Source organism: Bombina bombina, chromosome 8 (assembly GCF_027579735.1).
Source record: "Bombina bombina isolate aBomBom1 chromosome 8, aBomBom1.pri, whole genome shotgun sequence".
NCBI classification, from domain to species: Eukaryota; Metazoa; Chordata; class Amphibia; order Anura; family Bombinatoridae; genus Bombina; species Bombina bombina.
The window spans coordinates 342163331-342181638 of record NC_069506.1 but is presented as its reverse complement, the minus strand read 5'-3'; the positions used below and the strand labels follow the sequence as shown (position 1 = coordinate 342181638).

The window sequence follows — 18308 nt, the reverse complement described above, 5'->3', positions numbered from 1 at the left end:
CCAGATATAAGTGGGGCCACTGGGCAAGTGGGCACAGTATACGCTGTGAGCCTGGCACACACGCTGGCAGGCAGGCAACTGTAATTAGATTACACTAGGAGACTGATGTTTCACAGTCAAAAAAGTTTTTTGTTTTTAAATTTACACTACTGTTACAGCAGATATGAGTGGTGGCACTGGGCAAGTGGGCCTGGCACACACGCTGGCAGGCCGGCAACTGCAATTAGATTACACTAGCAGACTGATGTTTCACAGTCAAAAAAGTTTTTTTTTTTTTTAAATTACACTACTGTTACACCAGATATGAGTGGTGGCACTGGGCAAGTGGGCCTGGCACACACGCTGGCAGGCAGGCAACTGCAATTAAATTACACAAGCAGACTGATGTTTCACAGTCAAAAAAGTTTTTTTTTTTTAAATTTACACTACTGTTACACTAGATATGAGTGGTGGCACTGGGCAAGTGGGCACAGTATACGCTGTGTGCCTGGCACACACGCTGGCAGGCAGGCAACTGTAATTAGATTACACTAGGAGACTGATGTTTCCCAGTCCAAAAAGTTTTTTGTTTTTAAATTTACACTACTGTAACACCAGATATGAGTGCTGGCACTGGGCAAGTGGGCCTGGCACACACGCTGGCAGGCAGGCAACTGCAATTAGATTACACAAGCAGACTGATGTTTCACAGTCAAAAAAGTTTTTTTTTTTTAATTTACACTACTGTTACACCAGATATGAGTGGTGGCACTGGGCAAGTGGGTTGGCAGGCGGGCAACTGCAATTAGATTACACAGGAAAAAAAATATATGATGTTCTAGCCCTAAAAAGGGCTTTTTGGGGTGCTGTCCTTACAGCAGAGATCAGATGAGTCCTTCAGGACTGTAGTGGACACTGAATACACTAGCCTAGCTATCAATTTCGCTATTAAATCACCAGCAGCTACACTGTCCCTCCTCTCACTAACAATGCAGCTTCCGAATGAATCTAAAATGGCTGCTGTCCAGAATCTGGGAGGGTCTGGGAGGGAGGGTCTGCTGCTGATTGGCTGGAATGTGTCTGCAGACTGTGAGATAAAGTGTCAAAGTTCACTCAATGATGACGAATAGGGGGCGGATCGAACATCGCATATGTTCGCCCGCCGCGGCGAACGCGAACATGCTATGTTCGCCGGCAAACTATTCGCGACATCACTAGCGGTCATATGACCACTACTCCTTAACTTGTCCACATCCTTTTAGGTGGCGGACCGCAGTCATCCTGATGATTGACACCTCCTGCTAGCGGCCGATTGGCTGCAAATGTGCGGGGGGGGGGGGCATTGCACAAGCGGGGGGGCATTGCACAAACATTTCACAAGAAATCTTGTGCAATGTTAAATGTCGACAGCGTATGCTGTCAGCATTTAACGATATTGGACGGACATGATCTGCTACAGCAATTCCTGTCCTCCTGGCATTTGATACATTGACCCCCATGTGTTTAGTTAAAGGGACATGAAACCCCAAAAAATTCTTTCATGATTCAGATGGAGCAGGCAATTTTAAATAACTTTCTAATTTACTTCTATTATCAAATTTTCTCCATTCTATTGCTATCTTTTGTTGAAAAGCAGTGACGTGAGCTCAGAAGTGTGCACGTATCAGGAGCACTATATGGCAGCAGTTTTGCAAGAATGTTATCAATTTGTAAGAGCACTAGAGGGCAGCACTATATGGCAGCAGTTCTGTAAGAATGTTATCAATTTGTAAGAGCACTAGAGGTCAGCACTATATAGCAGCAGCTCTGTAAGAATGTTATCTATTTGTAAGAGCACTAGAGGGCAGCACTATATGGCAGCAGCTCTGTAAGAATGTTATCTATTTGTAAGAGCACTAGAGGTCAGCACTATATAGCAGCAGCTCTGTAAGAATGTTATCTATTTGTAAGAGCAATAGAGGACAGCACTATATGGCAGCAGCTCTGTAAGAATGATATCTATTTGTAAGAGCACTAGAGGGCAGCACTATATGGCAGCAGCTCTGTAAGAATGTTATCTATTTGTAAGAGCACTAGAGGGCAGCACTATACGGCAGCAGCTCTGTAAGAATGTTATCTATTTGCAAGAACACTAGAGGGCAGCACTATACGGCAGCAGCTCTGTAAGAATGTTATCTATTTGTAAGAGCACTAGAGGGCAGCACTATATGGCAGCAGCTCTGTAAGAATGTTATCTATTTGTAAGAGCACTAGAGGGCAGCACTATACGGCAGCAGCTCTGTAAGAATGTTATCTATTTGTAAGAGCACTAGAGGGCAGCACTATATGGCAGCAGCTCTGTAAGAATGTTATCTATTTGTAAGAGCACTAGAGGGCAGCACTATATAACAGCAGCTCTGTAAGAATGTTATCTATTTGTAAGAGCAATAGAGGGCAGCACTATATGGCAGCAGCTCTGTAAGAATGTTATCTATTTGTAAGAGCACTAGAGGGCAGCACTATTAGGCAGCAGCTCTGTAAGAATGTTATCTATTTGTAAGAGCACTAGAGGGAAGCACTATATGGCAGCAGCTCTGTAAGAATGTTATCTATTTGTAAGAGCACTTGAGGGCAGCACTATATGGCAGCAGCTCTGTAAGAATATTATCTATTTGTAAGAGCACTAGAGGACAGCACTATATGGCAGCAGCTCTGTAAGAATGTTATCTATTTGTAAGAACACTAGAGGGCAGCACTATATGGCAGCAGCTCTGTAAGAATGTTATCTATTTGTAAGAGCACTAGAGGGAAGCACTATATGGCAGCAGCGCTGTAAGAATGTTATCTATTTGTAAGAGCACTAGAGGGCAGCACTATATGGCAGCAGCTCTGTAAGAATTTTATCTATTTGTAAGAGCAATAGAGGGCAGCACTATATGGCAGCAGCTCTGTAAGAATGTTATCTATTTGCAAGAGCACTAAAGGGCAGCACTATACGGAAGCAGCTCTATAAGAATGTTATCTATTTGTAAGAGCACTAGAGGGCAGCACTATATGGCAGCAGCTATGTAAGAATGTTATCTATTTGTAAGAGCACTAGAGGGCAGCACTATATGGCAGCAGCTCTGTAATAATGTTATCTATTTGTAAGAGCACTAGAGGGCAGCACTATATGACAGCGGTTTGTAAGAATGTTATCTATTTGTAAGAGCACTAGAGGGCAGCACTATATGGCAGCAGCTCTTTAAGAAAGTTATCTATTTGTAAGAGCACTATAGGGCAGCACTATATAGCAGCAGCTCTGTAAGAATGTTATCTATTTGTAAGAGCACTAGAGGGCAGCACTATATAGCAGCAGCTCTTTAAGAATGTTATCTATTTGTAAGAGCACTAGAGGGCAGCACTATATGGCATCAGCTCTGTAAGAATGTTATCTATTTGTAAGAGCACTAGAGGTCAGAACTATAAGGCAGCAACTCTGTAAGAATGTTATCTATTTGTAAAAGCACTAGAGGGCAGCACTATATGGCAGCAGCTCTCTAAGAATGTTTTCTATTTGTAAGAGCACTAGAGGGCAGCACTATATAGCAGCAGCTCTGTAAGAATGTTATCTATTTGTAAGAGCACTAGAGGGCAGCACTTTATGGCAGCAGCTCTCTAAGAATGTTATCTATTTGTAAGAGCACTAGAGGGCAGCACTATATGGCAGCAGCTCTGTAAGAATGTTTCTATTTGTAAGAGCACTAGAGGGCAGAACTATGGCAGCAGCTCTGTAAGAATGTTATATATTTGTAAGAGCACTAGAGGGCAGCACTATTAGGCAGCAGCTCTGTAAGAATGTTATCTATTTGTAAGAGCACTAGAGGGAAGCACTATACGGCAGCAGCTCTGTAAGAATGTTATCTATTTGTAAGAGCACTTGAGGGCAGCACTATATGGCAGCAGCTCTGTAAGAATATTATCTATTTGTAAGAGCACTAGAGGGCAGCACTATATGGCAGCAGCTCTGTAAGAATGTTATCTATTTGTAAGAACACTAGAGGGCAGCACTATATGGCAGCAGCTCTGTAAGAATGTTATCTATTTGTAAGATCACTAGAGGGCAGCACTATATGGCAGCAGCGCTGTAAGAATGTTATCTATTTGTAAGAGCACTAGAGGGCAGCACTATATGGCAGCAGCTCTGTAAGAATTTTATCTATTTGTAAGAGCAATAGAGGGCAGCACTATATGGCAGCAGCTCTGTTAGAATGTTATCTATTTGCAAGAGCACTAAAGGGCAGCACTATATGGCAGCAGCTCTATAAGAATGTTATCTATTTGTAAGAGCACTAGAGGGCAGCACTATATGGCAGCAGCTATGTAAGAATGTTATCTATTTGTAAGAGCACTAGAGGGCAGCACTATATGGCAGCAGCTCTGTAAGAATGTTATCTATTTGTAAGAGCACTAGAGGGCAGCACTATATGACAGCGGTTTGTAAGAATGTTATCTATTTGTAAGAGCACTAGAGGGCAGCACTATATGGCAGCAGCTCTTTAAGAAAGTTATCTATTTGTAAGAACACTATAGGGCAGCACTATATAGCAGCAGCTCTGTAAGAATGTTATCTATTTGTAAGAGCACTAGAGGGCAGCACTATATAGCAGCAGCTCTTTAAGAATGTTATCTATTTGTAAGAGCACTAGAGGGCAGCAGTATATGGCATCAGCTCTGTAAGAATGTTATCTATTTGTAAGAGCACTAGAGGTCAGAACTATAAGGCAGCAACTCTGTAAGAATGTTATCTATTTGTAAAAGCACTAGAGGGCAGCACTATATGGCAGCAGCTCTCTAAGAATGTTTTCTATTTGTAAGAGCACTAGAGGGCAGCACTATATAGCAGCAGCTCTGTAAGAATGCTATCTATTTGTAAGAGCACTAGAGGGCAGCACTTTATGACAGCAGCTCTCTAAGAATGTTATCTATTTGTAAGAGCACTAGAGGGCAGCACTATATGGCAGCAGCTCTGTAAGAATGTTTCTATTTGTAAGAGCACTAGAGGGCAGAACTATGGCAGCAGCTCTGTAAGAATGTTATATATTTGTAAGAGCACTAGAGGGCAGCACTATATGGCAGCAGCTCTGTAAGAATGTTATCTATTTGTAAGAGCACTAGAGGGCAGCACTATATGGCAGCCGTTTGTAAGAATGTTATCTATTTGCAAGAGCACTAGAGGGCAGCACTATACGGCAGCAGCTCTGTAAGAATGTTATCTATTTGTAAGAGCACTAGTGGGCAGCACTATATGGCAGCAGCTCTGTAAGAATGTTATCTATTTGTAAGAGCACTAGAGGGCAGAACTATATGGCAGCAGCTCTTTAAGAATGTTATCTATTTGTAAGAGCACTAGAGGGCAGCACTATATGGCAGCAGCTCTGTAAGAATGTTATCTATTTGTAAGAGCACTAGAGGGCAGCACTATATAGCAGCAGCTCTGTAAGAATGTTATCTATTTGTAAGAGCACTAGAGGGCTGCACTATATGGCAGCAGCTCTGTAAGAATGTTATCTATTTGTAAGAGCACTAGAGGGCAGCACTATATTGCAGCAGCTCTCTAAGAATATCTATTTGTAAGATCACTAGATAGCAGCACTATATAGCAGCAGCTCTGTAAGAATGTTATCTATTTGTAATAGCACTAGAGGGCAGTAATATATGGTAGCCGTTTGTAAGAATGTTATCTATTTGTAAGAGCACTAGAGGGCAGCACTATATGGCAGCAGCTCTGTAAGAATATTATCTATTTGTAAGAGCACTAGAGGGCAGCACTATACGGCAGCAGCTCTGTAAGAATGTTATCTATTTGTAAGAGCACTAGAGGGCAGCACTATATGGCAGCAGCTCTGTAAGAAAATTATCTATTTGTAAGAGCACTAGAGGGCAGCACTATATAACAGCAGCTCTGTAAGAATATTATCCATTTGCAAGAGCACTAGAGGGCAGCACTATATGGCAGCAGCTCTGTAAGAATGTTATCTATTTGTAAGAGCACTAGAGGGCAGCACTATATAACAGCAGCTCTGTAAGAATGTTATCAATTTGTAAGAGCACTAGAGGGCAGCACTATATAGCAGCAGCTCTGTAAGAATATTATCTATTTGTAAGAGCACTAGAGGGCAGCACTATATGGCAGCAGCTCTGTAAGAATGCTATCTATTTGTAAGAGCACTAGAGGGCAGCACTATATGGCAGCAGCTCTGTAAGAATGTTATCTATTTGCAAGAGCACTAAAGGGCGGCACTATACGTCAGCAGCTCTGTAAGAATGTTATCTATTTGTAAGAGCACTAGAGGTCAGAACTATATGGCAGCAGCTCTTTAAGAATGTTATCTATTTGTAAGAGCACTAGAGGGCAGCACTATATGACAGCAGTTTGTAAGAATGTTATCTATTTGTAAGAGCACTAGAGGGCAGCACTATATGGCAGCAGCTCTTTAAGAAAGTTATCTATTTGTAAGAGCACTAGAGGGCAGCACTATATAGCAGCAGCTCTGTAAGAATGTTATCTATTTGTAAGAGCAATAGAGGGCAGCACTATATGGCATCAGCTCTGTAAGAATGTTATCTATTTGTAAGAGCACTAGAGGGCAGCACTATATAGCAGCAGCTCTGTAAGAATATTATCTATTTGTAAGAGCACTAGAGGTCAGAACTATATGGCAGCAACTCTGTAATAATGTTATCTATTTGTAAGAGCACTAGAGGGCAGCACTATATGGCATCAGCTCTCTAAGAATGTTTTCTATTTGTAAGAGCACTAGAGGGCAGCACTATATAGCAGCAGCTCTGTAAGAATGTTATCTATTTGTAAGAGCACTAGAGGGCAGAACTATATGGCAGCCGTTTGTAAGAATGTTATCTATTTGTAAGAGCACTAGAGGGCAGCACTATATGGCAGCAGCTCTCTAAGAATGTTATCTATTTGTAAGAGCACTAGAGGGCAGCACTATATGGCAGCATCTCTGTAAGAATGTTTCTATTTGCAAGAGCACTAGAGGGCAGAACTATGGCAGCAGCTCTGTAAGAATGTTATCTATTTGTAAGAGCACTAGAGGGCAGCACTATATGGCAGCAGCTTTGTAAGAATGTTATCTATTTGTAAGAGCACTAGAGGGCAGCACTATATGGCAGCAGCTCTCTAAGAATGTTATCTATTTGTAAGAGCACTAGAGGGCAGCACTATATGGCAGCAGCTCTGTAAAAATGTTATCTATTTGTAAAAACACTAGAGGGCAGCACTATACGGCAGCAGCTCTGTAAATTTGTTATCTATTTGTAAGAGCACTAGAGGGAAGCACTATATGGCAGCAGCTCTGTAAGAATGTTATCTATTTTTAAGAGCACTAGATGGCAGCACTATATGGCAGCAGCTCTGTAAGAATGTTATCTATTTGTAAGAGCACTAGAGGGCAACACTATATGGCAGCAGCTCTGTAAGAATGTTATCTATTTGTAAGAGCACTAGAGGGCAGCACTATATGGCAGCCGTTTGTAAGAATGTTATCTATTTGTAAGAGCACTAGAGGGCAGCACTATATGGCAGCAGCTCTGTAAGAATGTTTCTATTTGCAAGAGCACTAGAGGGCAGAACTATGGCAGCAGCTCTGTAAGAATGTTATCTATTTGTAAGAGCACTAGAGGGCAGCACTATATGGCAGCAGCTTTGTAAGAATGTTATCTATTTGTAAGAGCACTAGAGGGCAGCACTATATGGCAGCAGCTCTCTAAGAATGTTATCTATTTGTAAGAGCACTAGAGGGCAGCACTATATGGCAGCAGCTCTGTAAAAATGTTATCTATTTGTAAGAACACTAGAGGGCAGCACTATACGGCAGCAGCTCTGTAAATTTGTTATCTATTTGTAAGAGCACTAGAGGGAAGCACTATATGGCAGCAGCTCTGTAAGAATGTTATCTATTTTTAAGAGCACTAGATGTCAGCACTATATGGCAGCAGCTCTGTAAGAATGTTATCTATTTGTAAGAGCACTAGAGGGCAACACTATATGGCAGCAGCTCTGTAAGAATGTTATCTATTTGTAAGAGCACTAGAGGGCAGCACTATATGGCAGCCGTTTGTAAGAATGTTATCTATTTGTAAGAGCACTAGAGGGCAGCACTATACGGCAGCAGCTCTGTAAGAATGTTATCTATTTGTAAGAGCACTAGAGGGCAGCACTATATGGCAGCAGCTCTCTAAGACTGTTATCTATTTGTAAGAGCACTAGAGGGCAGCACTATATGGCAGCAGCTCTGTAACAATGTTATCTATTTGTAAGAGCACTAGAGGGCAGCACTATATGGCAGCAGCTCTGTAAGAATGTTATCTATTTGTAAGAGCACTAGAGGGCAGCACTATATGGCAGCAGCTCTGTAACAATGTTATCTATTTGTAAGAGCACTAGAGGGCAGCACTATATGGCAGCAGCTCTGTAACAATGTTATCTATTTGTAAGAGCACTAGAGGGCAGCACTATATGGCAGCAGCTCTGTAACAATGTTATCTATTTGTAAGAGCACTAGAGGGCAGCACTATATGGCAGCAGCTCTGTAAGAATGTTATCTATTTGTAAGAGCACTAGAGGGCAGCACTATATGGCAGCAGCTTTGTAAGAATGTTATCTATTTGTAAGAGCACTAGAGGGCAGCACTATATGGCAGCAGCTCTCTAAGAATGTTATCTATTTGTAAGAGCACTAGAGGGCAGCACTATATGGCAGCAGCTCTGTAAAAATGTTATCTATTTGTAAGAACACTAGAGGGCAGCACTATACGGCAGCAGCTCTGTAAATTTGTTATCTATTTGTAAGAGCACTAGAGGGAAGCACTATATGGCAGCAGCTCTGTAAGAATGTTATCTACTTTTAAGAGCACTAGATGTCAGCACTATATGGCAGCAGCTCTGTAAGAATGTTATCTATTTGTAAGAGCACTAGAGGGCAACACTATATGGCAGCAGCTCTGTAAGAATGTTATCTATTTGTAAGAGCACTAGAGGGCAGCACTATATGGCAGCCGTTTGTAAGAATGTTATCTATTTGTAAGAGCACTAGAGGGCAGCACTATACGGCAGCAGCTCTGTAAGAATGTTATCTATTTGTAAGAGCACTAGAGGGCAGCACTATATGGCAGCAGCTCTCTAAGACTGTTATCTATTTGTAAGAGCACTAGAGGGCAGCACTATATGGCAGCAGCTCTGTAACAATGTTATCTATTTGTAAGAGCACTAGAGGGCAGCACTATATGGCAGCAGCTCTGTAAGAATGTTATCTATTTGTAAGAGCACTAGAGGGCAGCACTATATGGAAGCAGCTCTGTAACAATGTTATCTATTTGTAAGAGCACTAGAGGGCAGCACTATATGGCAGCAGCTCTGTAACAATGTTATCTATTTGTAAGAGCACTAGAGGGCAGCACTATATGGCAGCAGCTCTGTAACAATGTTATCTATTTGTAAGAGCACTAGAGGGCAGCACTATATGGCAGCAGCTCTGTAACAATGTTATCTATTTGTAAGAGCACTAGAGGGCAGCACTATACGGCAGCAGCTCTGTAAGAATGTTATCTATTTGCAAGAGCACTAGAGGGCAGCACTATATAACAGCAGCTCTGTAAGAATGTTATCTATTTGTAAGAGCACTAGAGGGCAGCACTATATGGCAGCAGCTCTGTAACAATGTTATCTATTTGTAAGAGCACTAGAGGGCAGCACTATATGGCAGCAGCTCTGTAACAATGTTATCTATTTGTAAGAGCACTAGAGGGCAGCACTATATGGCAGCAGCTCTGTAACAATGTTATCTATTTGTAAGAGCACTAGAGGGCAGCACTATATGGCAGCAGCTCTGTAACAATGTTATCTATTTGTAAGAGCACTAGAGGGCAGCACTATATGGCAGCAGCTCTGTAACAATGTTATCTATTTGTAAGAGCACTAGAGGGCAGCACTATATGGTAGCAGCTCTGTAACAATGTTATCTATTTGTAAGAGCACTAGAGGGCAGCACTATATGGCAGCAGCTCTGTAAGAATGTTATCTATTTGCAAGAGCACTAGAGGGCAGCACTATATGGCAACATGAATCCCAAAAAAATATTTCATGATTTAGGTAGAACATACAATTTTAAACAACTTTCCAGTTCACTTCTATTATCAAATTTGCTTCATTCTCTTGGTATCATTTGTTGAAGGAGCAGCAATGCAATACTGGTTTCTAACTGAACACATGGGTGAGCCAATGACATGCAGCAACCAATAAGCAGCTAGAACCTAGGTTTTTTGCTGCTCCTAAGCTTACCTAGATAAATCTTTTAGCAAAGGATAACAAGAGACGGAAGCAAATTAAATAGAAGTAAATTGGTAAGTTGTTTACAATTTTATGTTCTGTCTAAATCATGAATGTCTAATTATGACTTCACTGCCCCTTTAATTGCTACCACCTCAGCTCGGCTTTGTTCCATATCCCACACTTCATAGAACTTTGTAAAAATAATATCACCTTTTTTTAATATGAATAGTAAGTTGTAAAGGGAGATGTTTGTTCTCTACACTATCTCTAAATAATAATATCACTTTTTTTTAATATGAATAGTAAGTTGTAAAGGGAGATGTCTGTTCTCTACACTATCTCTAAATAATAATATCACCTTTTTTTAATATGAATAGTAAGTTGTAAAGGGAGATGTTTGTTCTCTACACTATCTCTAAATGATAATGGCATCTTGACTTATTTATATCAACACTTCTTATGATTGTCACTTTTTAACCTCTTGGGTGCCAGATAGGACTGCGCTAGTATTTCTGTGCAGACTTCTCTTTAGCCAAGGCTTTAAGCATAGAAAAATACAATATTTATGTTAGTCCTTTTTTAAAACAGGGGATTATCAGCAATTTCATAAATATGCAACAAATCTCGTCTTGTCACCTAATATATTATGAATTAGTTCAAACTGATAGTTATATGCTGACCATTTATATTTTCTCTGATACGGATTCCTGCTTCAGAGATTCTAAGATCTTTTGGGAACAAAGCAGTTTATCAGACTTTCTGGTGCAGGAGATAACTCACGGTACTGATCTTTACAGAAGAGTAAATGTTGTGACCTGAGTTCATTTTGAGAATGAGTTAAATTCTCATCTTTAATATATTATAATAAAAATGTCAAGCGAGCCATATCTCTGATATATTATTTTATATGTCTTATAACGATTGGTCAATACCTTTATTGTCACATCACAGATCAGTATATATGGGATTATTTATTTATTTTATTGGCTATATATATAAATAAAAAATATGTGTGTGAAATAATCAAATGTACATATGGTTACAAATATTTTCTTCCACATTAAAGGGATACTAAACCCAAATTGTTTATTTCATGATTTAGATAGAGCAGGGAATTTTAAGCAACTTTCTAATTTACACCTATTATCCATTTTTCTTCGTTCTCTTGATATCTTTATTTGAAAAGCAAGGACCTAAGCTAAGGAGCCGGCCCATTTTTGGTCCAGCACCTGATTGGTGGCTAAATTTACCCACCAATCAGCAAGCACTATCCAGGGTGCTGAACCAAAAATGGGCCGGCTCCTTAACTTAGATTCTTGCTTTTTCGAATAAAGATAGCAAGAGAACTGAGAAAAAATGATTGATAATAGGAGTAAATTAGAAAGCTGTTTAGAATTGTATGCTCTATCTGAATCATGAAAGAAAAAAATTGAGTTTAGTGTCCCTTTAAGTATTTATATATGGCAATATTTGCAACAGTGTTTCTAAAATTGGCTACAATGTTAAGAACATTGCATTACTATATTACATTATACTAATAAGAAGTATTACTGCAAAATAGTGTGCATTTAATTAAACTGTATTTCTGTTTTTACACAGTCTTTATAATATAGAAGTTACATTAATAGAATAAAAACATAAGTCCAATTTGATATATAAATATAAATATATATTTATTTCATTCATTTAATGTCCATCTCATGCCCTTTTCTTGGAAAAACAAGATTTTAACCCATTTAACAGTTTATTTTCATTTACACAATTGCTATTATTTCATTAGCGCAATTATTCATTTCTTTTTTTATTACAAAACAATTTTTGGTTATCGTTTTTGTTTTTTTGTTTGGTATTTCGGTATCAAATATCATATGTGGTTTAAATATGCATATAGCACTATTAGTGTGGTTTTTCTTATTGTATTATATTACTTCATGTTTCTTTTATTCAATCACATACAATGTCACTTACACACAATGGGTTAACACAATCAACTCTATTATAAATAGACACCACACCCTCCTGATGAAGTAAAACGCGTAAGAGGCACGTTTGTTGCACTGTATGGAGCCCCTACATGCCCTGTATGTACTGACCTGAATAAACGCTCCATGATGTTGCACTTGCTGGATTGCTGCTATTTCTTTTTATTAATTTTAAGCAAACAATGTCAGATTATTTTACAGAAATACTGTTTCAAGTATTTAAAGGGATGTTGTATTGTAAAATATTCTCCCCTTTTATATATTCCCAATTATTTAAATTACTCACTGGAATGGATTAACTTGTTTACAAGCAGCTCATTTACCTTTATTTTGTAATTTGAAATATATACTTTTGCCCTTTGTCTATCTCTAATTATTAGTAGTTATGCTGTGCCTGTTTCATTATATATGTCCGATTAGGCAACTTGTGTATCGTCCAAAAATTTGTTTAGTCCGAAATTTGTTCATTGGCTCATTAGTTTTGGAAGAATATTTGTTAACATATTCATTCATTAACGAATATCCGCTCACCATTATTTTCAATGGACAGCAGAAAATGCAATGAATTCTAACCCAAAACGTACATTAAATCATTATAAAAACTAGCTAGCTCAGGTAGAGGTTTAAAGGGACAGTCTAATTGATTTTAGCTCAGGTAGAGGTTTAAAGGGACAGTCTAATTGATTTTAGCTCAGGTAGAGGGTTAAAGGGACAGTCTAATTGATTTTAGCTCAGGTAGAGGGTTAAAGGGACAGTCTAATTGATTGTTTTTGTTTAAAAAGATATATCATTATAATCCGTTTATTACCCATTCCCCAGTTTTGCGTAACCAGCACTTTTATATTATTTCACCTTTTACATCTGTGATTACCTTGTAGTTGACTCATAAATAAATCCACAGGAGTGAGCATAATGTTATCTATATGGCACACGTGAACTAGCCCACTGTGAAAAGCTAATAAAATGCAATGAGATAAGAGATGGCCTTCAAAGGCTTCGAAATCAGACTACCTAGGTTTGGCCTTCAACTAAGAATAGCAAAGGAACAAAGCAAAATTGATGATAAAAGAAAAATGGAAAATTGTTTAAAATTGCATGTCCTGTCTGAATCATAAAAGTTTAATTTTGAAATTACTGTCCCTTTAAATGTGTTTTTTAGCTGGCAAATGGGATTTCAGCATTGGGTAAGAAATTACACCCCCCCTCTTAGTTTACTTTCAGGTTTGACACTAACATGCTGCTTAAGCAGTCAATCAATTCTAGGCTTCCTTGTGATTGGCTTCTGTTCTGACTGTATTTGTCATATGAGTGAATATCAACAAATTCTTTTGTTCATACATTTGCATCTCTACTGCCTACACCCTTCTTAGATCATTTGGGCCATGCACAGAGGCCCTCAGACCTCACAACTGCCCAGATTCCACATTCAGACCCTAAAGAATCCACCCCAAAACTGCTCTTACCACACACCCTTAAACTCTGCCCCAGGCATATTTTTTAATTTTTGGAAAACTGATATTCCAGTAAAATCAGGATAGAAATGTGACACAAAATGTATTCTTCACACACACACACACACACACACACACACACACACACACACACACACACACACACACACACACACACACATATACACACACACACACACACACATACACTCACACACACACACACACACACACACACATACACATACACATACACACACACACACACACACACATACATACACACACACATACATACACACACACATACACATATACACACACCCACATACACATACATACACACATACACATACACCCACATACACATACAAACACACATACATACACACACACACATACATACACACACATACACACATACACACATATATGCATATATACACACACATATACACATACACATACACACACATACACACACACACACACATACATATACATACACACACACATATACACACACACATGCACATACACACACATATACACACACACACACATGCACACACATAGAAACACACATACAGATTAATAAACATCACATACAGATACATACACACACATACAGATACACACACACATACACACATATACACATATATACACACACATATACACACACATACACACACACACACATACAGATACATGCACACATAGAAACACACACACATACAGGTACATGCACACACATAGAAACACACATATAGATACATACACACACACATACAGATACATACACACACACACACATACAGATACATACACACACACACCTGTACCTTGTTTAAAACATTGAAGTAAATATTGAGCTGTGCAAGATATCTAATTGCAAAGTTATTCATTTTTAATTTAATAACATTTACTTATATGTGTATCTCTTGTTTTATTTTACAGGTTAATGATTTGGTATTTTCTCTACCAGTTGTGTTGGATCTAGGGGCAATCAGAATCTACCAAAGTGGGCTATCAACAGCTGTGGAAACTGACTTTGGGTTGTTAGTGATGTACGATGGGCAGCATTATGCATCTATATCAGTACCAGGCACCTATATCAACTCAACCTGTGGAATGTGTGGGAACTACAATAAAAATCCACAAGATGATACTCTTCGTTCTGATGGGAGACCAGCTATTTCAGTCACAGATTTAGGAGAGAGTTGGAGAGTTTATCACCCAGACTGGAGATGCTCTTCAGGATGTTTAGACAACTGCAGCTTTTGTGATACAGCTACAGAGTCTCTCTATTTTACCTCTGAATACTGCGGGTTTATAAATATGACTGGGGGCCCACTCTGGGAATGTGGTACTGTGGTGGATCCTACTGCCTTTGTCCATAGTTGTGTTTATGACCTTTGTGGCTCCAGAGACAATGGAACTAGTCTTTGTCAGGCCATCCAGGCATATGCTCTTGTATGCCAAGCTCTGGGGATTCCTGTAGGAGACTGGAGGACTCAAACTGGTTGTGGTAAGTAACAAATCTAGATAGATCATATAAACAATAAATAATTGTATCCTTTGTCAAGTTTTGCAAAGTTATTATTGAGTTATTTTGATAATGGGCAGCTGTGTCATAAGCTTAATTTGTTGTGCTTCCCCATCTTGGTTCATTGTCATCTGCGCACTTTTATCTACATTAATTGCACAAATAAGGGGCCAAGCAGTAAAGGAAGATTAATCTTATATGTAAAGTAACAAGAATCCATTCTAGTTTCATTTCTGCTGCCCCTCTATATGCGATGCCCTCGTCTCTGGTACTAAGGAATGTTTAGCAACATCAGATTGTGTATGGGCACCATTCTGTTGTAAATTTATGTCCATTTTCTATTAAATGATATCTTCATGGACAGCCATTGGCAGCTTTTAATAATAAATAACTGCACTGTGAATCTTTCTCATTTGAAAGATGTCATTAACAAACGTAATATATTTTCTGTATTTTCTCCTCTATGTCCTTATTCTGTTGTAAAAGTGCAAAAAATATTTATTAGGTGTAATGTGTAGTCTAACCCATTTTCATTCAACATTTTGCAACTTGCTTGTTATTAGAAGAATATTATTGGTTACAAATATGTTGCTTAGTAATTCCAATGATGGTTTGTGCAAAACTTAACAAACTAACGGCTAGATTACGAGTTTTGCGTTAAGCTGAAAAAGCAGCATTAACAGGTCTTAACACCGCTTTTTCACTACCGCTGCTATTACGAGTCTTGTAGGTTTAGGGGCACCGCACACTTTTTTGGCCTTACCGCAAAACGACTTACGTAAAATTTGTAAAACCTTTTTTCTATGGGACTTCCATAGCGACGGTATTACGAGTCTGTCCTGGGAGGCCAAAAAGTGAGCGGTACACCCTCTACCGACAAGATCTGTGACACATTATAAAGTCAGTAGTTATGAGTTTTACACTACAACGCCGTAGCATAAAACTCATAACTAAAGTGCTAAAAAGTAAACTAAAACCAATAAACTACCTATTAACCCCTAAACCGAGGCTCTCCGGCATGGCAAACACTATAATAAAAATTTTAACCCCTAATCTGCCGCTCCGGACATCGCCGCCACTAGAATAAGCATATTAACCCCTAAACCGCCCCACCTCCTCGCAAACACTAGTTAAATATTATTAATCCCTAATCTGCCACCCCTAACATCGTCACCACCTACATTATACTTATTAACCCCTAATCTACCGTCCCCAACGTCGGCGCCACTATATTAAATGTATTAATCCCTAAATCTAAGTCTAACCCTAACCCTATCTTAAATATGATTTAAATAAATCTAAAGAAAATTACTATAATTAACTAAATTATTCCTATTTAAAACTAAATACTTACCAATAAAATAAACCCAAAGCTAGCTACATTATAACTAATAGTTACATTGTAGCTAGCTTAGGCTTTATTTTTATTTTACAGGCAAGTTTGTATTTATTTTAACTAGGTAGAATAGTTATTAAATAGTTATTAACTATTTAATAACTACCTAGCTAAAATAAATACAAATTTACCTGTAAAATAAAACCTAACCTATGTTACAATAACACCTAACACTACACTACAATTAAATAAATTAACTAAATTAAATACAATTAAATACATTAAATTAGCTAAATCACAACCCCCCCCCACTAAATTACAGAAAATAAAAAACAAATTACAGATCTTTAAACTAATTACACCTAATCTAATAGCCCTATCAAAATAAAAAAAGCCCCACAAAATAAAAAATCCCTAGCATAAACTAATAAAAGGGCCTTTTGCGGGGCATTGCCCCAAAGTAATCAGCTCTTTTACCTGTAAAAAAAAAATACAAACAACCCCCCTTATAGTAAAACCCACCACCCACAGAACCAACCCCCCAAATAAAATACTAACTAAAAAAACCTAAGCTCCCCATTGCCCTGAAAAGGGCATTTGGATGAGCATTGCCCTTAAAATGGTAGTTAGCTCTTTTGCAGGCCCGAAGCCCTAACCTAAAAAATAAACCCACCCAATACACCCTTAAAAAAATCCTAACACTAATCCCTGAAGATTCACTTACCGGAAGAAGTCTTCATCCAAGCGGCAAGATGTCCTCAACGAAGCCGGCAGAAGTGGTCCCCCAGATGGGCAGAAGTGGTCCTCCAGATGGGCAGAAGTCTTCATCCAGACGGCATCTTCTATCTTCATCCTTCCAGCGCGGAGCGGGTCCATCTTCAAGACATCCGACGCGGAGCATCCTCTTTAAATGATGGCTTCTTCGTAATGAATATCTCTTTAAGTGACATCATCCAAGATGGTGTCCCTTAGATTCCGATTGGCTGATAGAATTCGATCAGCCAATCGGAATTAAGGTAGAAAAAATCCTATTGGCTGATCCAATCAGCCAATAGGATTGAGCTTCCATTCTATTGGCTGATTGGAACAGCCAATAGAATGCCAGCTCAATCCTATTGGCTGATTACATCAGCCAATAGGATTTTTTCTACCTTAATTCCGATTGGCTGATCGAATTCTATCAGCCAATTGGAATCTAAGGGACGCCATCTTGGATGACGTTACTTAAAGAGATATTCATTGCGAAGAAGCCGTTGTTTGAAGAGGATGCTCCGCATCGGATATCTTGAAGATGGACCCACTCCGTGCAGGAAGGATGAAGATAGAAGATGCCGTCTGGATGAAGACTTCTGCCCATCTGGAGGACCACTTCTGCCGGCTTCGTTGAGGACATCTTGTCGCTTGGATGAAGACTTCTCCCGGTAAGTGAATCTTCGGGGGTTAGTGTTAGGATTTTTTTTAAGAGTGTATTGGGTGGGTTTATTTTTTAGGTTAGGGCTTTGGGCCTGCAAAAGAGCTAAATTCCCTTTTAAGGGCAATGCCCGTCCAAATGCCCTTTTCAGGGCAATGGGGAGCTTAGGTTTCTTTAGATAGTATTTTATTTGGAGAGTTGGTTGTGTGGGTGGTGGGTTTTACTGTTGGGGGTGTTTGTATTTTTTTTTACAGGTAAAAGAGCTGATTTCTTTGGGGCAATGCCCCGCAAA

General features: G+C 39.0%; 1 protein-coding gene across 1 annotated transcript in view; it reads left to right on the top strand.

Annotated features, from left to right (window-relative positions):
- The window catches only part of TECTA (tectorin alpha), a 465600-nt gene that overhangs the window by 65773 nt on the left and 381519 nt on the right, over positions 1–18308 (top strand). The window contains exon 7 of the mRNA XM_053691581.1: positions 14681–15251. Coding sequence (XP_053547556.1) covers positions 14681–15251 — 571 coding nt within the window. The remainder of the gene's footprint in view (positions 1–14680; positions 15252–18308) is intronic.